General features: G+C 43.1%; 3 protein-coding genes across 5 annotated transcripts in view; all 3 read right to left on the minus strand.

Moving 5' to 3' along the window:
* The window catches only part of LOC101583855 (protocadherin gamma-C4), a 155941-nt gene that overhangs the window by 118240 nt on the left and 17497 nt on the right, over positions 1-20204 (minus strand). Inside the window, exon 1 of one of the 3 annotated variants that reach the window (XM_023704020.1) lies at positions 6471-9055. The exons of the other annotated variants lie outside the window; for them this stretch is intronic. Coding sequence (XP_023559788.1) covers positions 6471-8894 — 2424 coding nt within the window. The 5' untranslated portion in view covers positions 8895-9055. Of the gene's footprint in view, positions 1-6470; positions 9056-20204 lie in introns of those variants that run through there. 3 annotated transcript variants of the gene reach the window in all.
* On the minus strand, positions 1761-4354 carry LOC101583073 (protocadherin gamma-B4). The gene has a single exon (XM_004643859.2). It carries the CDS (start codon positions 4170-4172, stop codon positions 1761-1763), a length of 2412 nt encoding a protein of 803 aa, XP_004643916.1. The 5' UTR covers positions 4173-4354.
* On the minus strand, positions 13643-16159 carry LOC101563607 (protocadherin gamma-A6). Its single transcript, XM_004643883.2, has one exon. It carries the CDS (start codon positions 16100-16102, stop codon positions 13643-13645), a length of 2460 nt encoding a protein of 819 aa, XP_004643940.1. The 5' UTR covers positions 16103-16159.

Raw genomic sequence — 20204 nt, forward strand, 5'->3', positions numbered from 1 at the left:
CAAATATTTTTAAAATTCAAGTTTTATCAGATCATGTAATCTCAGTATTTCACTGAAATTATCTATATTTTTCTAGATGAATAGAAAGTACTCAACAGGATTAATATGTTACCAAAAGCAATTCTCCATCCCGCCCTTTTCACCAAAAAGAAATTATTACATTTTAGAACACACTACTTTTTAAAGTAGACATATCCTAAAGTTCATTTTTCACTTCCTTATCATTTTGATCAAAAGAACAACAAAACAAGGAACACATAACTACCAGTAAGTTGCACAATAAGTACTGCTACTCTTTCCTTCAATTTGTAAAGTGGCCATTAACTGAAGAAGTTCCTAAAGGATTCTTAGGAGATAGCTGGGAACATGTGCTACAATCTTTGGTATAGAGTTAATGTGAACATAAGATTGGCACTTTGATCTAAAAATTTGAAGAATTTAAGATTTTCTCTATTACAGGAAGCACAATGATTAGATTTTTAGATACACTAGCCAAGGGTTGCAATAAGAGTTAAAATTACATGGTAGGAACGTGCGAAGGACGACAGAGGCAAAGCATTACGTATCTCTTCTCTCATGGAGGAGCCTACTAAATGAGCTTAAATACAGGTAAGCCCTGAAAAACCTATTCTGCCAATCACCAGAATCTGCTTTTGATCTTTTGATGAATATAACGGATCTTCTGCTAAGTAAATGATCATAAACACACACACACACACAGTACAATGCATAAAATTATAAGTCATATGTGAACATAAAAACTCAGCATGAGGGGCTGGGAATTTGGCTCAGTGGTAGAACGCTTACCTAGCAAGCTGGAATGCCCTGGGTTTGGTCCTTGGCAGCAAAAGCAAAATATAAAACTCCCCTAAAAACTCAACTAAAGATATTATTCTAGGGAATTTTTTAAAAATTTATTTATTTATTTGTGTGTGTGTGTGTGTGTGTGTGGGGCCAGCTCAGCCCACCAGGGGGCGGGGCTGGCTAGCATGTGGTGCTGGGGGATTGAACCGCGGTCCCTGCTGCTTTGCTAAACTTGTTCTAAGTAGTGCTTTAGACCACTGAGCCATCTCACCAGCCCCTATTCTAGGGAATTTTGAAAAAAAGGAGTAAGCCTAAGAAACAAAACAGCACATTATTGTAGAAAATCTTTCTGTTAAGCTACTGACAAAACATCTAATTTTAGCTGAAATTCTTTTGTTTTAAATTAATTTAAATGCCTATATATTATGTAAAAGCTAAAAAGTATTCATTACATACAATATTAAGAAAAGAAAAAATTATGAAGAAATCTTAATTACAAGAGAAAGCCAATAACATTGCCTGAGGATTTTACATCGTGTTAAAACCACATAGTCACTGCTGTATAAATTCGAGCTTGGTAAGATGCATTTACAAGCCACACAATTAAGGTACTCTTATTTCATTCATTCTTTGGAGAATTCTATGAGAGCATTTTAATTCTTGGGTGTGTGTATGTGGGTCTTGTTAGGGATCAAATCCTAGGCCTCTGGCATGCTAGGTAAGTGCTCTATTCTTAGCATACATTTCCAGTACCTCACTAGTACTTTCTTAAGGTAACTTAGGACATCTGAAATCTGTATATTTTCCTGTGAGTGTGGAGAACTAAGCAGGAAATAAAGTTATGCTTAAAGGAAACTCACTGCAATATTCTTAAGATAACTCTCTAGATCTGAAATTTGTACATTTATTTTGCCATGATTATAGAGAACTGCATAGAAAATGAGAGAGAGATATGCTTAAAGGAAACTCACCTGGTGGGAGGTTGACTCACTGAAATTGCAAAGTGGAAATAAGGCTCCGGATGAATCACTGCAAAGTATGTCTTGTCCTGAACTAACCTGCTCACTACATTTTAGAAAATTAAACTCCGTCTTTCCTGTTTGCGCAACACATAGATTGTAGGAGTAAGGCAAAGTTCCCTCGTTGTAATTGGAGGGGACTACGGGTCCAGACTTGGAACATAAACCATGCTGAAAGCAGCCGCCAGCGTTGGCTCGGGAGGAGTGTCGAAAGCGGAGAGCAACAGCCAGAGTGACCGCAAGGAGGAAGAGGACCGAGATAAAGGCCAAAGACACAACTAGGTAAAACTGCAGCTCCTCTTGGGGGTTAGAGGGTACAGGGTGTTCAGCAATGTCGGGTAGGATCTCTTGCAGGCTATCAGCAAAAATGAGGTGCAACGTGGCGGTCGCCGAAAGAGGAGGCAGGCCACCATCGCGCACAGTGACCAAGAGGCGGTGTCGGGCAGCGTCTTTATTGCCTAAGGCGCGAGCGGTGCGCACCTCGCCAGTGCGCAGCCCCAGGCTGAAGAGCCCAGGGTCGCTGGCCTGCAGCACGTGGTAGGACAGCCACGCATTGTGTCCCGAGTCAGCGTCCACTGCCACCACCTTGGTGACCAGGTAGCCGGGCTCGGCGGCACGCGGCACCGTGTCGAAGAGCGCTGAGCCATCGGGCCCCAGAGCGGGGTACAGAACCCGCGGAGCGTTGTCATTGCGGTCCCCCACCAGCACTTGCAGGCTCACGTTGGCGCTGAGCGCGGGCGAGCCGTGGTCGCGGGCCTGCAGCGTGAGCTGGAAGGCGCGCAGCTGCTCGTGGTCGAAGGCGCGTTGAGCAAACACCACCCCGCTCTGTGCGCTCACAGACACGTAGGACAGCAGCGCTCTAGGCTCTAGGTCGCTGGCCACGATGGAGTAGGAGACTTGCCCGTTGGGTCCTAGATCAGGATCAGAGGCTCTGACTTGTGCAATGGAGACCCCAGGAAGGTTGTTCTCAGCTACGTGGACCATATATGAGGCCTGCTGGAAAACTGGAGCATTGTCGTTGACATCACCAATGTGCAGGGTGATGCTTGTGCTGGAAGACAGAGGTGGCTTACCCCTGTCGGTGGCTATGATGGTGATGTTGTACTCTGGGTTCTCCTCCCGGTCTAGAACCCCATCAGTCACTAATTTATACGTGTTTCTTGAAGAAGTGAGTATTTTAAATGGAATGTCACCTTCTAATTTACAGATAACTTCTCCATTTTGTCCAGAATCCTTGTCACGGATTTTAAGCAAAGCAATGTGTGTTTCTGGCTCAGCGTCCTCCATAATCAGGTTGGGTAGAGATTGGAATGTCACTTGCGGGACATTGTCATTTGCATCTAGGATTTCTATATCCACTGTACATTGTGCAACCATCCCTCCACCATCCCTTGCTTCCAAAACAATGGAATATTCTTTTACTTCTTCAAAATCCAATGTATTTAGAGTAGTAATTTCCCCAGTTTTAGAATTCAGGTCAAACGTGGTGATCTGGCTAGCTTCACTGAAAGAGAATGTGATCTCAGCATTGACACCCTCATCCTGGTCAGTGGCAGTCACCTGCAGCACTGTGGTTCCTGGGAATACATTTTCCGGAAGGCTCACTTTGTATATGTCTTGACTGAACACAGGAGGGTTATCATTGGCATCAGTGACTAGGACCTGTATCTGTGCAGTGCTGCTGAGGGGTGGATCCCCCAAATCAATGGCAGTCAAGGTCAAGCTGTAGAAGTTCTGTTTTTCCCTATCTAAAGGTGTCTTCAATATGAGTTCGGGATATTTACTGCCATCTGATTTCTCTTTATTTGTGAGTGAGAAATGATCGCTGAGACTGAGCTGGTAATTTTGTAGAGCGTTGGTACCGATATCTGCATCATGGGCAGATGCTAATATAAATCGTGTGCCTGGCTGCGCAGACTCGCTTATTTGGAGCTCAAAGGACATATGCGTGAATTTTGGCGTGTGGTCATTAATGTCCTCGAGCTCCACACTCACATGATAAAAGTTCAACGGGTCTTCAGCCACAACCTCAAACTCCAGGGCACACGCTGGCCTCTTCCCGCATATCTGCTCCCTGTCCAGCCTGCTGCTCACAAGCAACTCCCCGCTCTCTGCGCTGACTGTGAAGTAAGGTTTCTCTGAACTGATGCGCAGTTTCCGAGTCGGTAACTCCTGGACGCCGAACCCCAGGTCCTTGGCGAGATTCCCCACCACCGAGCCCTTGGGCATTTCCTCGGGGATCCTGTAGCGGATCTGCTCTGACAGCGCCGGGCTGAACAAAGACAGCAGCAAGGGGAAGAGCACTGGCCGCCTCTCAGCCCTGCCCCTCTCCACAGCGCCGCTCCCCATCCCTCCTGCGCGCTCAGCTTGCTCACCAGCCTGGAGACGCGGGATCACCAAGAATCTCCGTATTGCGGATGTTCGGAGCTCCGAATGGGCTTCAGGTCTCAGTGCCAGTCGGGCAGAAGGTTCTTTTTCCAAGTGGGAAGCGGTGTAAGGGCTGGTCCTGGCCAGTGAGAGAGGGCTGCCTCGGAAAGCGCAGTGCGGCTGCGCGAGAAGGGGGCGAGCGCTGAGCTCTCCTCTTTGGCCAACAGCGGCGCCCAGAGCGCACACTGGGGAACTGCAGCCTCTGCCGTTTCAGTTTAGCCAGTAGGATATTTGTCTATGTGAACCAACCTGAGTTCATAGGTATATATTTAATAATATTTGCAGTCGTACTCTTAGGGAAGCTTTTACCTCACTTGCGAGGATGTTAGGCTCTTCTGGTTACAACATAAAACATCAATCTCCAAAGTTACCAGGGGTATACTGTTTTTCTCTGACATATTGGTGCCTACCTGAGCATTTTACATTCCGTGATGACCTCAGAATTCGAAGAAATCGGCCTTTTGGAAGTGTCCTTGCAATAGTTTTTCTTAGTTTAATGATTTATCACCTTTGTTTGAAAACACTTTAAAGCCTCTACAAGAGTTTGATTAGGGGCATTTTCTTTTCAAAGTAGCTGATGACCACATATCTGCCGTTGGACTTACCTCACAAAATGCTAGTGAGTGCTGTTGTCTTCTTCCTAATGATTATGCATGTGAACGTTGTAGAATGAGTGGAATATTCTCCCATTTTTTACCCAGTCGTTTTTGTACAAATATCACCTACTACTACTACCTTTTCAAATAAGTCCTTGAAATGCATGGTGAAAAGGTCCGAGGAATCAAGAGTATTTTGTTTTGTTTGTTTGTTTTTTCGGAACTGGGGATTGAACTCAGACCCTTGCGCTTGCCAGGGAAGCACTTATTCTACTGAGCCATCTCCCCAGTCCCGGAATCAAGAGTATTTTGACACTTACTTGTTACATAATCACTTGAAGTTCTGAACTTACCAAGTTACCATACAAATAACATGGTTGCATTTAATCCCAAATTGGGTTATTTCTAACCAAATATTTTAGTACACTCAATAAATAAAATTGATTAGAGGTCCAGGGTTTAAGTGTGTGAAATGGTTGTTTTACAGAGCCACCTTTTACAGTCTCCCACTGAAAAGCCCAGAGATCCAGGTCACATGGATGCACCACTACTGTGGTACATAGGTGTCTGCCAGTTTCATAAATGCTTACACTCCTGAAATGACATTTCATTTTACATATTTTATTCATTTTGGCTAATGACCTTAGGTGGCATTAGACACTATGCCTGTCTTTGATATAGATTTTGGTGAAACTTAACAAGTTTCATTTTTGGGGCATCAATAGTACTGCCCTATTTTATTTTTTTGTTACCAGGAATTGAACTCAGAATCTTGCAGTTGCCAGGCAGGTGCTATGCCTATGAGCTATAGTCTTGGCCCCCTATCCTATTTGAATAGGCCACTATGTGTTAAATAATTAATGAAGCAAACACAATATACAGGACAGGGTCACCAAGTTGATGGACATTCAGGTAGAAGCAGAACAAGGAAAAGAACTTCATTCAAAAATCTTTAAGAAACCTTTAAAGATCTTACTCTAAAAGAGAATCCTGAGAAAGTACATGAGTTGTGTTACTCTTGCTAACCTTTTGCATAGAGAAAGATTCAACAATTCATTTTCATTTGTAACATATACAAGAAGCCAAGTTGAAAGTACAGGTTGATGGTACAAGAATATGAGAAATCACTCATTCGCAATCAAATCCCCCATTAGACTTTTGTTAAAGGAATATATCATAATGCATGTGTTCCATGCTAAAGTATCACCACTGGGCCACTGAGATAGCTCAGAGGACTAAGCACCAGCTTAGGCAAGTGCAGGAAGTGGAGTTTGATCTCTAGCACCACATGCAGCACCAGCCCCACCCCTGAGTGCACTGAGTGGGCTACTGAGACTGGGTGTAGTGGTGCACACCTGTAATCCCAGTGCTGGGGAGGCTGAAAACAGGAGGATTGCTGAGACTGAGCTGTGTAGTGAGACTCTGTACCAAATACAGAAAAAAGTAAATAAAGTATTACCACCAAAACTAAGCAGTAAACTTGCATTTACCTCTTCTAGGTTTTGTTAACCCCTGTCCTCAAAGTACTTGTTTCATTAGTACGAGACATTTTATGCACAATTTAATTCTTTTTTTCATGATTTAACTCTTGCCAAAATAAAGACAAAGGAAAAATCAAACTCACCTGGGTACTTGTGCCTTCCCCCTTACATTCATGGAAATCTATGGAGGTTAATAAAGAATCATTCTTCTCACAGCTGTCTTGGCTGATGAGTGTATCCACATAGTTGGGCTGGGGAAAGATAATATGGCTCTTTCCAGAGTCAGCAGTGAGGGAGATCTCATGAGAATAGGTCTGAAGAAAAGCCTGCACCCCATCCACACCCACAAAGTGTGAGGCAGGCACATCCTCCAGCCCAGTACCTGCAGCCTGCAGGAATCGTGACTTGTACCAGTGCCTCAGTCTGAGTGCTAGCAATACAATGACAAAGACAAGAAAGACACAGGAGACACTGGCCACTGCTACCACCAGGTAGAGTGTGAGGTCTGAATCTTCAGTATCAGCAGGAATCCGGATGCTCCCCAAGTCAGCTAGGACGTCTGGGATGCTATCAGCAACTGCTACAGTGAGTGTGACAGTGGCTGAGAGAGGAGGCTGGCCGTGGTCCTGCACAGCCACCACAAGGCTCTGTTTTAATGTGTCTCTGTCCAGCAGGGCTCTTGCTGTACACACTTCACCTGTGTGCAGTCCTACTGAGAAAAGCCCTGGTTCACTGGCTTTGAGCAGGCGATAGGACAGCCAAGCATTCTGGCCTGAGTCTCTGTCCACTGCCACCACCTTGGTCACCAGGTATCCAGGTTCTGCAGACCGAGGAGCCAGCTCCACACCAGTAGAGCCATCAGTGGGAATAGTAGGGTACAGGATCTCAGGTGCATTATCATTCTGGTCCAGCACAAAGAGGTTCAGTGACACATTGCTACTGAGAGGTGGGTCTCCACTGTCACGTGCACTCAATCTTAGTTTTAGGTTTTGAAACTGTTCATAGTCAAAGGACTGGAGTGCATATAGCACACCAGTGTCAGAGTTGATTGAGACATATGAAGACACTGGTGCCCCTTGGATGATGTCGGTGCCCAAGGAATAAGTGACCTGGGCATTCTTTTCACTGTCAGGGTCGTGTGCAGTTACTGAGAAGATTGAGGCACCTCTAGGGTTGTTCTCAGGGACGTAGACAGAGTAAGAGGATTGAGGGAAGATGGGTGGGTTGTCATTGGTGTCTGCCACATATATGGAGATGGGAGTTTCTGTGGACAAGGGAGGACTTCCACCATCTGTGGCTGTCAGGGTGATATTGTACACGGAGCATTCTTCCCGGTCCAGATGTTTTGCTGTGATCAATCTATAATAATTATCTATTGATCTTTCTAATTTAAAAGGTAGGTTTTCTGGAAGAGTGCAGGTTACTTCACCATTCTTACCAGAATCTCTGTCTTGGAGGTAGAAAAGAGCAATTACTGTCCCAGGAGGTGTGTCTTCTGGAATTGAGTTGCTTACAGATGTCACAGTCACTTCTGGAGCATTGTCATTCACATCTAAAACTGTAATTAGCACTTTTGATTTTGTCAGACTGCCAGGACCATCCTGAGCCTGAACCTCCATTTCATAGAAGCTGGATTCTTCATAATCCAGTCCTTCTAGTGTTGACAATTCTCCTGTTAGGGAATTGAGATGGAATATTCGTAGAAGTTTTGGAGTTATTTGCCGAAAAGAATATGTCACTTGCCCGTTGACTCCCTCATCCAGGTCCACAGCATTTATTGTGAGAAGTCTTGTGCCTATTGGTATGTTCTCTGGCACCGTCACTTGGTACTGGGGCAAAGAAAAGACTGGTGCGTGATCATTCACGTCCACCACGGTCACCTGGATGCGGGCGGTGCCAGATAAAGGTGGGTCCCCTCCATCGTAGGCTGTGAGGACCAGATGGTGAATTGCCTCCTCTTCCCGGTCCAGCACCTGCTCCAGCACTAGTTCCGGGTACTTTTTTTTATCAGTTCCACTTTGCACAACCAGAGAGAAGTGACGATTGGTGCTGAGCTGGTATCCTTGGAGGGAGTTTGCGCCCACATCTGGATCTCCAGCCTCGTTTAGGGGAAACCGCATCCCAGGGACTGTATTCTCCATTATTTTTACAGTTATTTCTTCCGGAAAGAATCTAGGTGCATTATCATTAACATCCATTATTTCCACTTCTACAGGGAACAGATTCATTTTATCTTCCATCAAGATGTTAAAACTAACCAGACAGCGCTCGCTCTGGGCGCACAGCTCCTCCCGGTCTATCCTGCCCCCCGTGACCAAGCTGCCGCTGCGCGGGTTGAGAGAGAAAAGCTGCGTCCTACCTTTGGAGACGATGCGGACTCCGCGTTCCGCCAGCTCCCGGGGCTTCAGCCCCAGGTCCTTGGAGATATTACCCACAAAAGAGCCTTTATTTGCCTCCTCGGGCACGGAATAGAGAATTTGTCCTGCCCTGGCTTTCCACCAGGTCCCCAAGACTATGCAGAGCAGAAGGAATCCTCTGTAGTCCCCGCCCCTCTGCAGAGGCGCCATTGCTGTCCTGCAGATCTTGCTTAGATGCTGAGCGGTCTATGCATGTGCCTCTGAGTGTCTGTGTGGACCCCGTGTATTCGGAAGGAAATCTCAGAATCCAGTAGCATAGAAGCCCGAGTTTGGTGCAGCTCAGAAGAGGGCTTGTCTCAAATTTGTCGCTTCTTTGTGCTGCAAAACTCGGTGGTTCTGACGGATCTCTCGGACCATTCCTCCTGGTTGGTGAACAGCGGCGCTCAGAGTCCTTACTGCGTTACTGCACCATTTTCAAGCAAAATTGGTTTTTACAGGAAATCATTTCATCCTTCACAATACACATTTACTTAAGATTCTTCACTCCTGATAGTTCTAATATGCTTTAAAAATCCATTTCAAGAAAATGAACACAACTGTATTTGCGAGTGGTTACTTGATAATTCCACATAAATTTTAAAAATCTCTTTTGCCTTGAACTTTTGAAGTTACCCTGTGGGGCACTGGTTCACATTTTGTCGCATATAAAGCCAAGAGCACCATTGTAGGTAAAATAAAAAATGAATACATATATTTAATATCTAAATGACCTCCTTGTGTCTGGCATTCATTTTCTACATTATCCCACAACATGAAAGTAAACATTATAGATCACGACTGGACAACCCAGAGAGGTTTAATAAAATATGAGCTTATTATATAAAATTGAAATAATTTATAGTCTTAAAGACAGTGCATCATAATGACTGAATTATAGAGAAGAATTCTGACCTTTATTTGTTACTTCCATCTAAAAAAACTATGGAAAGTTTATTTGATTTCTGAGAAAACAAATTGTTTATTTTCTCTTCTTTATGGAACCTTTTGTTCTAGTGAAGAACCATGTTTTTGCAGTTGCATGTAGTCCGTTCTGAAGATCTTCACATTCTCCAGTAATTCTCTCAGAGAGTTTTACTCCTCTGTGAACAAATATCATCTCAAATGAAGTTTCATAGTCTTCATACGTGATCAAACAGCCCACTCACCTGGTGATATTTTCCAAATGTTTCAAAGCTTAGTATGTGCTCAACATCATTAGGAGCTTGTCTTCAGATTAATCAAGTGTATGATGGGTAGATCAAAGAGCCTCAATGAATAAGAACTTAGCAAATTCCATGGTTGCCAGGGTATTTAAGGGTCGGTCAGTTCAAATGAACACGTGTCTATTTTGTGAGTATCATCTGATATTTTTTCCATCAGTGAAATGCTTTGTTTCAATGAAATGGCCACAGGTGATTCAGGTAAAAGACTACAACAAACCAGCCTACTACCCATAAAACCCGGTTAACTAGCTTTTCTATTAATGGATGTTCAAGATAGTAGTTTAAACCTTGAAAACTAGTGATGTAGAAAGTGACATTTGTATCTGCATGTATATTATTTATACTCTTGAATGTATAAAATATATTTATATGAGAAACTGTGTAGCTCACATGATTAATAGTCAAGATTCACTTCATTTAAAAATATAATTTACTATTAAATTCTAGTAAAATCATCAAAGAATATTTCACAAATATGCAAACAAATCAATTTTCAAAATATATGGTTGAGGTGCTGGTGAGATGGCTCAGTGGTCTAAAGCACCTACTTAGAACAAGCTTAGCACAGCACAGGGACCGCGGTTCAATCCCCCAGCACCACATGCCAGCCAGCCCCGCTCCCCCATAAAAAAAAAAAATTAAAAAAAAATTAAAAAAAATATATGGTTGAAATCTTTGGGTTAGCCATATATATTTGGAAACATGAAATAAACACTTCTATAATAATTGCTGAAATATAGATATCACAGTATTGATTTAGAAAAGTATATGTTAAGTTTATTGTTTTATTTGAAAATATCGACTCAATATTTTTTCACTGGTGGGGTTCAAACCCAGGGACTCATTCATGCTAGATGAATTCAATATGATGTTTCCTTGAATGTCATGCTGGAGTGCTACAGACTGAATCCAGGGCCTTGTGCATAGTAGGCAAGCACTTTGCCATGGAGCTATGTTTATTTTATTTTATTTTAATGATACTAGGAGTTGAACTCAGAGACTTCACACTCAGCTACCTACACAGCCTTTTTAATTTTGAAAATAGATCATCTCACTAGGTTGCCAGGTTGGGCTTGAACCTACCATTCTCTTGCCTCAGTCTCCCAGAGTTCTGGGATTATAGGCACCACCCCTGGCTCAATGTTATGTTTATGAAGACTAACTTAGGTTACAAAGGAGGTACTCAAACATTTTGAATATGTCTCCTTACTAGCTGTTTTTCTTTCTTTCTTTTTTTTTTTTTTTTGGCAGAACCGGGGATTGAACTCAGACCCTTGCGCTTGCCAGGGAAGCACTTATTCCACTGAGCCATCTCCTTGCCCCCCATCTCCTTAATTGTTCTTCCTACATATGCATATTAAATGAAGATGTATAAATATGCAATCCACTGTATCATAAAATCAGAATCTGCTAACTCAAAATTAGAAAAAAACTTGCTATAATTTAGTTGACTAATCCACCAAATTATAGAATCTTCCATACTTCATTAATTACATCAACCTATTTTTGAAGAATGTGAATATCCTTAGCAGTGCATGGTCTGTTAGAACAACTTTGATAATTAAAATCTTTGCTATTTTCTGTTCACTAAATCATAAGTTAATTTGCATCTTTTGGCCATATAAATAAAAATAATCATTCCTGTAAGTGATAACCTTTTTTCCTCAAATATTTTATTTTTTTTAAGTTTATTTTTATTTAGTGTGTGTGTGTGTGTGTGTGTGTGTGTGGCCAGCTCAGCCCACCAGGGGGCAGGGCTGGCTGGCATGTGGTGCTGGGGGATTGAACCACAGTCCCTGTGCTTTGCTAAGCTTGTTCCAAGTAGGTGCCTTAGACCACTGAGCCATCTCACCAGCCCCTCCTCAAATATTTTAATATAAAGTACTAAATTATTTAAATTTTTGTTTGAGGTCTATTGATCCTTTATTCTCTCATCCACCAGTCTTCTGTTTTTAGAGATATTTCTCTTTTTTTATTTTTAAAGAACTTTATTTATGTGTGTGTGTGTGTGTGGCCAGCTCAGCCCACCAGGGGGCGGGGCTGGCTGGCATGTGGTGCTGGGGGATTGAGCCGCGGTCTCTGTGCTTTGCTAAGCCTGTTCTAAGTAGGTGCTTTAGACCACTGAGCCATCTCACCAGCCCTAGAGATATTTCTTTTAAGTGGTCACTATTGAACCTATGTCAAAATTTATTTTGAGACTAAGTACTATCAAGCACAAAATATGCAAAAAACATTATAATAGGAACACAGCACAAGGTACACATGTTTAACAATCTTAGGGCTAGCCAAATAGCTTAGTGGATTAAAGCACCTGGAAGCAGGCGCAGGGGCTAGAAGTTCAATCCCTGGGTCTGCTGTGCCAGCCCCGCCCACAGGGTGTGCTGAGATGGTGGTTGAGACTGAGTGTGGTGGCATGCACCTGTAATCCCAGCTCTTGGGAGGCTGAACACAGGCGGATCATTACTAGTCTGATCTAGTAGTGAGAACCTGAACATCCTGTAGACCCTTCGCTAAAAATAAAAAAAAACTCCAAAAAACAAAAAACAGTCTTTAGTTATAATAATAGTGATGTCAACAAGTACTTATTCACTATATTAATTTTTAATTCAAAAATTCATAAGTTGTTTATTTTCATACCACTCTATGTGATACAAATAACACAGTCTTTTAATTTTAGCCAGAAAATTTTAAAGATTTTGACTGATTGAAATGAATGACAGATAGTTCCAGAGATTTTATTCAGGTCTTTTTTTTTTTTGTATTTAGTACAGGGTCTACAGAGTCTACAGGGTCTCACTACGTAGATCGGATTTGTAGTGATCCTCCTGTTTACAGCCTCCCAAGTGCTGGGATTGCAGGTTCTCGTCACCACGCCCAGTCTCAATCACCCTTTCAGTGCCCTGGGGGTGGGACCAGCATGGCATGCTGGGGATTGAGCCCTGGCTGCTGTGTCTGCCTAAGCAGGTGCTTTAATCTGCTGAGCTATCTGGCTGGCTTATTTAGCTCTTTTAATACCAAAGATTAAGTATTTCTTGATACAAGCATCAATGACTTTTACCTTTCTTTGAGTGTGTGTGTGTTTGTGTGTGTGCACACATGTGCACTGCACATGGTACTGGAGGCAGAACCTAGCACTACATGCATGCTAGGCAAGTGCTTTATTACAGAGCAATATACTTAGCCTTTCCCCTGTTTTTTTTTTTTTTTTAATTTCTAAGAAGACAGGAAAACAAATCTCCATCATTTTAGAAACACATGCAAACATTAAGAAACACTGAGAAAAACTAAGGTCTTGATCTTATTTAACACAAGCGGCAAGTCAGGTTTTCTTCAAATTAGAAGATGTCACATAACAGCAAAACCCCCAAGAGATGAAATGTATGAAATCAAAGGCACAGTTGTGGTGGTCAATGCCTATAATCCCAGCACTCAGCAGGCTGAGTCAAGAGTGTCACCATGAGTCCTGGATGCCAGGTCTACCTAGTAAGTTCAAGGCTAGTCTGAATTACACGGAAAGACCCTGTCTCAAAAAAGTAAAATAAAAGACTTCAAGAACATGGACTAATATTTTTCAATAAAATTTGAGAAAACTAAGATTTACAAGAATTCTGTTGATGTGAAAACTTAGAATTATAAGAGACATAGTAAAAGACTATGAAAGCAGTACTGATCAAAGAGAGTTTTGCAGTCTCTTGTTCAATAAAAGAGTAACAGCAATAGCCTTACCTGAACAAGGGAGTCTTCCTCTTTACCCAAACCGGACCCTTCCTGTATCAAAAGAGGCTCAATTTTCTCACAGCCCTCCTGACTGATGAGTGTGTGGGCATAGTTGGGCTGTGGGAATATCAGGTGGCTCTTCCGTGAGTCTGAGGTAAGGGAGACCTCATGCGAATAGGTCTGCAGGAAAGCCTGCACCCCATCCATGCCCACAAAGTGTGAGATGGGCACATTAGGCAAACCCCCATTTGTAGACTTCATCAAGCTTGACTTGTGCCAGTGCTTCAGTTTGAGCCCCAGCAGCCCCATAACAAAGGTGAAGAAGATGCAGGAAACAATGACCACTGCCACCACCAGGTAGAATGTGAGGCCTGAGGCATCAGAGTCTTTGGGGGGCTCAAAACTGCTCAAGTCGGCCAGAACATCTGGGATGCTGTTGGCCACCACCACAGTGAGTGTGACAGTGGCCGAGAGAGGAGGCTGGCCATGATCTTGCACAGCTACCACGAGGCTCTGCTTGAGTGTGTCTCTGTCCAGCAGGGCTCTTGCTGTACGCACCTCACCTGTGTGCAGCCCCACAGAGAACAGCCCTGGTTCACTAGCCTTGAGCAGGCGGTAGGAGAGCCAGGCGTTCTGACCTGAGTCTCTATCTATTGCCACCACCTTGGTCACAAGATATCCAGGCTCAGCAGATCGGGGTGCCAGCTCCACCCCAGTAGAGCCATCAGTGGGAAGAGTGGGGTACAGGATCTCAGGTGTGTTATCATTCTGATCCAGCACAAATAGGCTCAGTGACACATTGCTGCTGAGTGGTGGGTTCCCACTATCTTTGGCTGTCACAAGTAACTGCAGGTCTTTAAACTGCTCATAATCAAAAGAGCGAAGTGCATACAAGACACCAGTGTTGGAGTTAATGGAAAGGTAGGAGGACAGAGGCACACCATGGAGAGTGTCCTCAGCCAGGAAGTAGGTGACTTGAGCATTTTCCTCACTGTCAAGGTCTATTGCATTTACAGAGAAGATGGAGGAACCTCTGGGGTTGTTTTCAGGGACATAGACAGAATAGGATGACTGGGAGAAGACAGGCGCATTGTCATTAGTGTCTGCCACACTTAGGGAGATGAGCTTTTCTGTAGACAGAGGTGGAGTTCCTCTGTCTGTGGCTATCACAGTGAGGTTGTAGAAGGATGCCTTTTCCCGATCTAGAGCTGCATTTGTCATTAATCGATAATAATTGTCTACTGATTTCTCCAATTCAAATGGGAGACTTTTCGAGATAGAACACACCACCATGCCATTCAGTCCAGAGTCCCGATCATACACTTGCAAGAGAGCAATTACTGTTCCTGGAGGAGCATTTTCAGCAATTGTTCTGCTTCCAGAGGTAACAACCACTTCTGGCACATTATCATTCACATCCAAGATGGATATTAGAACTTTTGCTCTGTCTTGAAGACCTGGCCCATCCCGGGCTTCCACATCCAGCTCATAAAAGCTGGAGTCTTCATAGTCTAGAGTTGCAGAAGTTGAAATTTCTCCAGTCAAAACATTCAAGCAGAATATCTGTGAGATCTTTTCTGTGGTCTTCACAAAGGAATATGTTACTTCTGCGTTCCCTCCTTCATCCAGGTCAGTGGCATTTACAGCTAACATTGGTGTCCCTACTGGCAGATTTTCAGGAACACTTACTTGGTACACAGGCTGAGTAAAAACTGGGGCATTGTCATTCGCATCTAGGACAGTTACCAGAATTCGAGCTACACCTGAGCGGACAGGGTCACCCCCATCTAGGGCAGTAAGGACCAGATTGTGAACTGCTTCTCGCTCCCGGTCCAGGGAATGCTCAAGTATGAGCTCTGGGTACTTGGCTCCATGTGCTTGGCTTTGCACAGCCACTGAGAAGTGGCTATTACTGCTAAGCTTTAAGTCCTGAAGAGAGTTCACTCCAACATCAGGATCATAGACCTCCATTAGCAGAAAACGAGAAGATAGGGCTGCGTTTTCAGTAATTTTCACTTCCAATTCTTCCGTTAAGAATCGGGGTGCATTGTCATTAATGTCCACTATTTCCACTTCCACAGGATAAAGCTTCATTTCATCCTCCACAAGGATGTTAAAATTCACCAGACACCGTGCGCTCTGGGCGCACAGCTCCTCCCTGTCTATCCTGCCCGCGGTGACCAAGCTGCCGCTGCGCGGGTTGAGAGAGAAAAGCTGGGTCCTACCTCTGGAGACGATGCGGACTCCGCGCTCAGCCATCTCCTGGTGTTGTAATCTCAAGTCCTTGGCGATGCTGCCTACAAAGGAACCTTTCTCTAGCTCCTCTGGGATGGAGTAGCGGATCTGTTCAGTCCCTCCTTCAGCCCCCCACAGAGACTGCAGGAGAATGGAGAACAGCAGCAACTCGCTGAGGTGCAGGCGTCTCTGCAGAGCCGCCATGACTGTGTTATTGTGGATTTCCCTGGGGTTAAGAGTAAAAAGAACAGGTCCACACCACTCTATGCTCCCCGGAATTAGAAGTCAAGGTTCCTAATAAGCGAAGATCGCTTGTGAACCATTTCAGGTCCGAATATCTGCGCAGTAGTGGTGTCTGACCTGCTTTGTGGTTGGAGGATGTAACTCAAGTTCCCATTGGTTTTGTGCCCGGGTTAGTGAACAGCGACACTTAGAGTCCTGATGTAATACTGCACTGTTTTGTGAAACTATGCCATAGATTTTATTTTTGTTAAATTTGCAAAAATAGCATTCATAGCTCTCTTCCCAAGACAGTGAAATAGTTAGAAGAATAAAATATTTGATTTCAAATAATTTTAAACGTTCTCTGAAAGTTGCCACTTATATTTGTGAAAATTTAAGATATTGGAGATAATTAATATTAATGTTCTGTAACTTACATTGTTACATCCCATCAGTTACATTTGCTTCATTTTTAATAAATGCACCAACAATCACAGAAAATATTTTAAATCAATATACTATACCACCAGTTATGTTGCCATTTTTATTTTTTTGTGGCATCACTTTTGTGTGTTGGATTTTTAAAATTAATTTTATTGAGAAACAAATAGCAATGAGACAGTTTCAAAACAGGTTAGTAGGACAGTTACAATAATTAATACATTGCATATTTTTGTCTTTATAGTAGTTATTCATGGTACAAGATGCAGACATGATATCCTGTACAGACACTATTAGTACAAATCTTGCTTCTCATTGAATTAAGAGAAAGTAGTTGTATATCTATCCCAACTATTTTGTATACACAGATACAAAATGGTCCTTCATTTATATCCCCCTTTATTGTTTAGTTTTGTCAGGGATGGGTATTCCATTGCCATTTAAATATTGTAGGTGCGTGAATTCAGCAAAATAGTCCAATATAGTCCAGTAGTGTATAATAGTAGTGGGCTATTCATAGGACTGGCAATGTCAAAAGTTGTTGACTTGAGCCTTTTACAGCTCAGCTTATTAATATGGCTTTACTTTTTATACCTCATTTTTATACTGTTCTGCTGGGTGGTTAAGACTGTGTTGCCATTTTTAAAAGCTACTATTTTTATTAATACATTAAGAACTGTCCTGACATAAGCAACATTTGTGTACACTTTAAAAATATGCAAGAGAAAAATATATAGGCTAATATTTAATGTCCATTATATGTTGTATATAATATATTTTGGGATTGGTTGTACTGAAAGGAAGTAAATAATTTGTTTATTATATTTATTTCAAGATAGACATTTCAATGACAGTGAGATACTTCTCCTTCTCCTTCTCCTTCTCCTTCTCCTTCTCCTTCTCCTTCTCCTTCTCCTTCTCCTTCTCCTTCTCCTTCTTCTTCTTCTTCTTTTTTTGGTGGAACCAGGAATTGAACTCAGGCCTTTGTGCTTGCCAGGCAAGCGCTTATTCTACCAAGCCATCTCCTTATCCCCAGTGTGAGATACTACTGCATAAAAGATATTTCTGGTGATATTGTTTTAGGATTCACAAAAATTTCAAGACCACAGGGAACTTTCTACAAAAGAACAACTGTAATACAACTAAGTTTACAAATAATTTCCTAGTCCTATATTCTATTCCCAGAAAAAATACTGTAAAACAATGAAATGAACATATACTTTATCTCTATACCCTTTATCTCTAAGTTAATGAATTGAGACCTATTTATATTTATGGAGGAAAGATGAAAAGAAATGCACTGGCTGCAAGTTGATTGAGTTAGAGGCAATGTTTGGAATGTCATTGTTGTCACTTTCAAGCCAAGAATCTTTATCATGTAGTAGAACTTGTGGTTGAGCACTTGTGGGCATTGTACTAAAGAATTTAAGCTTGCTCTTTGATGAATGTGATGCAGCATGCCAATTTAGGAATAGGCTAAGTTCCTTCTCAGGAGCTGGGAGAACATCAGGGACAGGCTTGGAGCACAGACTAGGCTGAAAGCAGTCCCTGGGAGAGGGCTGGGGAGGTTTGAAGGCTTAGGACAATAGCCAGAACCATAACAAGCATGAACAGGACAGAGATCAAGGCCAAGGCCACTACTACTACCAGATTGGCCTTCTACTACCCTGCTGGATGGTTGTTAAAGTCAGGCAGAAGTTCTCAAAAGCTATTAGCAAAGATCAGGTGCAATGTGACTTGGTGGTGGCTGAAAGAGGAGGCTGGCCTCCATCTTGTACTGCACCTGACAGGTGGAGGTAGCTGTGTCCCTGTTGCTCAAGGCACACACCATGTGCACTTCGTTCGCTGGTGTATAGTTCCAGGCAGAACTAGGATTGCTGGCTCACAGCACATGGTAGGACAGCCAGGCATTGTGTCTCAAGTCAACATCCACCACCACAACCTTGATGACCAGGTAGCCAGGCTCCGTGGTGCTTGGCGGCATGCAGCACTGTGTCAAAGAGTGCTGGGGCCATTAGGCCCCAGCGCAGGGTACTGCACCTGCATGTTGTCTTTGCAGTCTCCCACTAGCACGTGCAGGCTCACACTGGCACTGAGCATGGGTGAGGCATGGTCATGGCCCTGCAGTGTGAATTCGAAGGCATGCAACTGCTCGTGGTTGAAGACGTGCTGTGCAAACAATACCCTGCTCTATGAGTTCATGGAAACGTAGGACAGCAGCGCTCTAGGCTTGAGGTCACTATGGAGTAGAAGACCAGGCCACTGGGTCCTGAATCAGGGCTCTTGGCACTGACTTAAGGGATGAAGACCCCAGGAAGGTTGCTTTCCATGGTATGGACCTCATAGGCCAGTTGGTGGAAAACAGGAGCACTGTCATTGATACCAGCAATATAAGATGTGACATTAATGCTGCAAGAGTGGGGCAGATTGCCTTTGTGATAATGACATTATACTCTAGGATCTGTACTTGGTTCAGGGATCCATCTTTCACCAGCCTGTGTGTTCTGTATCTTGAACTATTTTAAACCAGAACTCCCCTTTTAGTTGACATAGGATATTCCTGTTAAATCCAGAATCTAGATCATGTGTTTCAATTAGATCATCAGTGGACCCCAATTCAGCATTTCTGGTGTATGTTGAGATTTAGAAGCCAGGATAATCTCTGGGGCATCATCATTTTCTTGTAAAGTATCTACTTGTAGTGTACAACGTGCAGCATGACCTCCATCTTTTGCTTCCACTACAGTTGTGTAGCTCTCTTTTCTTCAAAGTCCAACTCTCTGCCAATGGTGAATTCCCCTGCTTACTGTCCAGTTTGAACAATTGTCTCACTGTGTTACCAGTACTTGTGAAAGACTCTGTCATCCAGATCATTGACCATCAATGATCTCTGAACACCAAGCAGTCTGTGGGCAGGCTTTTTGGGACACTGATCCTGTACAAATCCTGGGTGAACATGGTAGGTCATCACCTGCATATGCAGTGATTACTTTGATTTAGTTGGTACAGCTTCTGGCTAGTCTACCCCTTTCTATTTTTTTTTTCAGAACCGGGGATGGAACTTCTACCCCTTTCTAGAGCTATAAGGACCAGCTGGTGGCTGGACTTATCTTCCCTGGCCTTCAGTTCTTGGATAACTACTGCCACCTAGGTTCTTTCGAAACAAAGAGAAACGTAGATCAGGGCTAAGTAATACAGTTGCTGTGAACTGATACCTGTATCAGTGTGTTGCATGGGCTCTAGGGCAAAGGTGGCTCCAGTTAGTGCCATTTCTCTGATGCCATCTCAGTAGTATTTCCAGTACAGGTTGGTGGGTTGTCATTGATATGAAAAAAGCTTAAAATCTTTTCAGCAGCTATTTTGAATTCTTTTTTTTTTTTTTAATTTTTTTTTTTCAGAACCGGGGATTGAACTCAGACCCTTGCACTTGCTAGGGAAGTGCTTATTTCACTGAGCCATCTCCCCGGCCCAGCTATTTTGAATTCTAAGAACACATCTTGGCTTCTTGCCACAAATTTGATCTCAGTCATATGGTCGCTCACAAGACAGTCTGAGGGCTGGAGAGATGGCTCAGTGGTCTAAAGCACCTACTTAGAACAAGCTTAGCAAAAGCATCAGGGACCGCGGTTCAATCCCCCAGCAC

This window comes from Octodon degus, unplaced genomic scaffold (assembly GCF_000260255.1).
Source record: "Octodon degus isolate 3935 unplaced genomic scaffold, OctDeg1.0 scaffold00185, whole genome shotgun sequence".
Lineage (NCBI taxonomy): Eukaryota > Metazoa > Chordata > Mammalia > Rodentia > Octodontidae > Octodon > Octodon degus.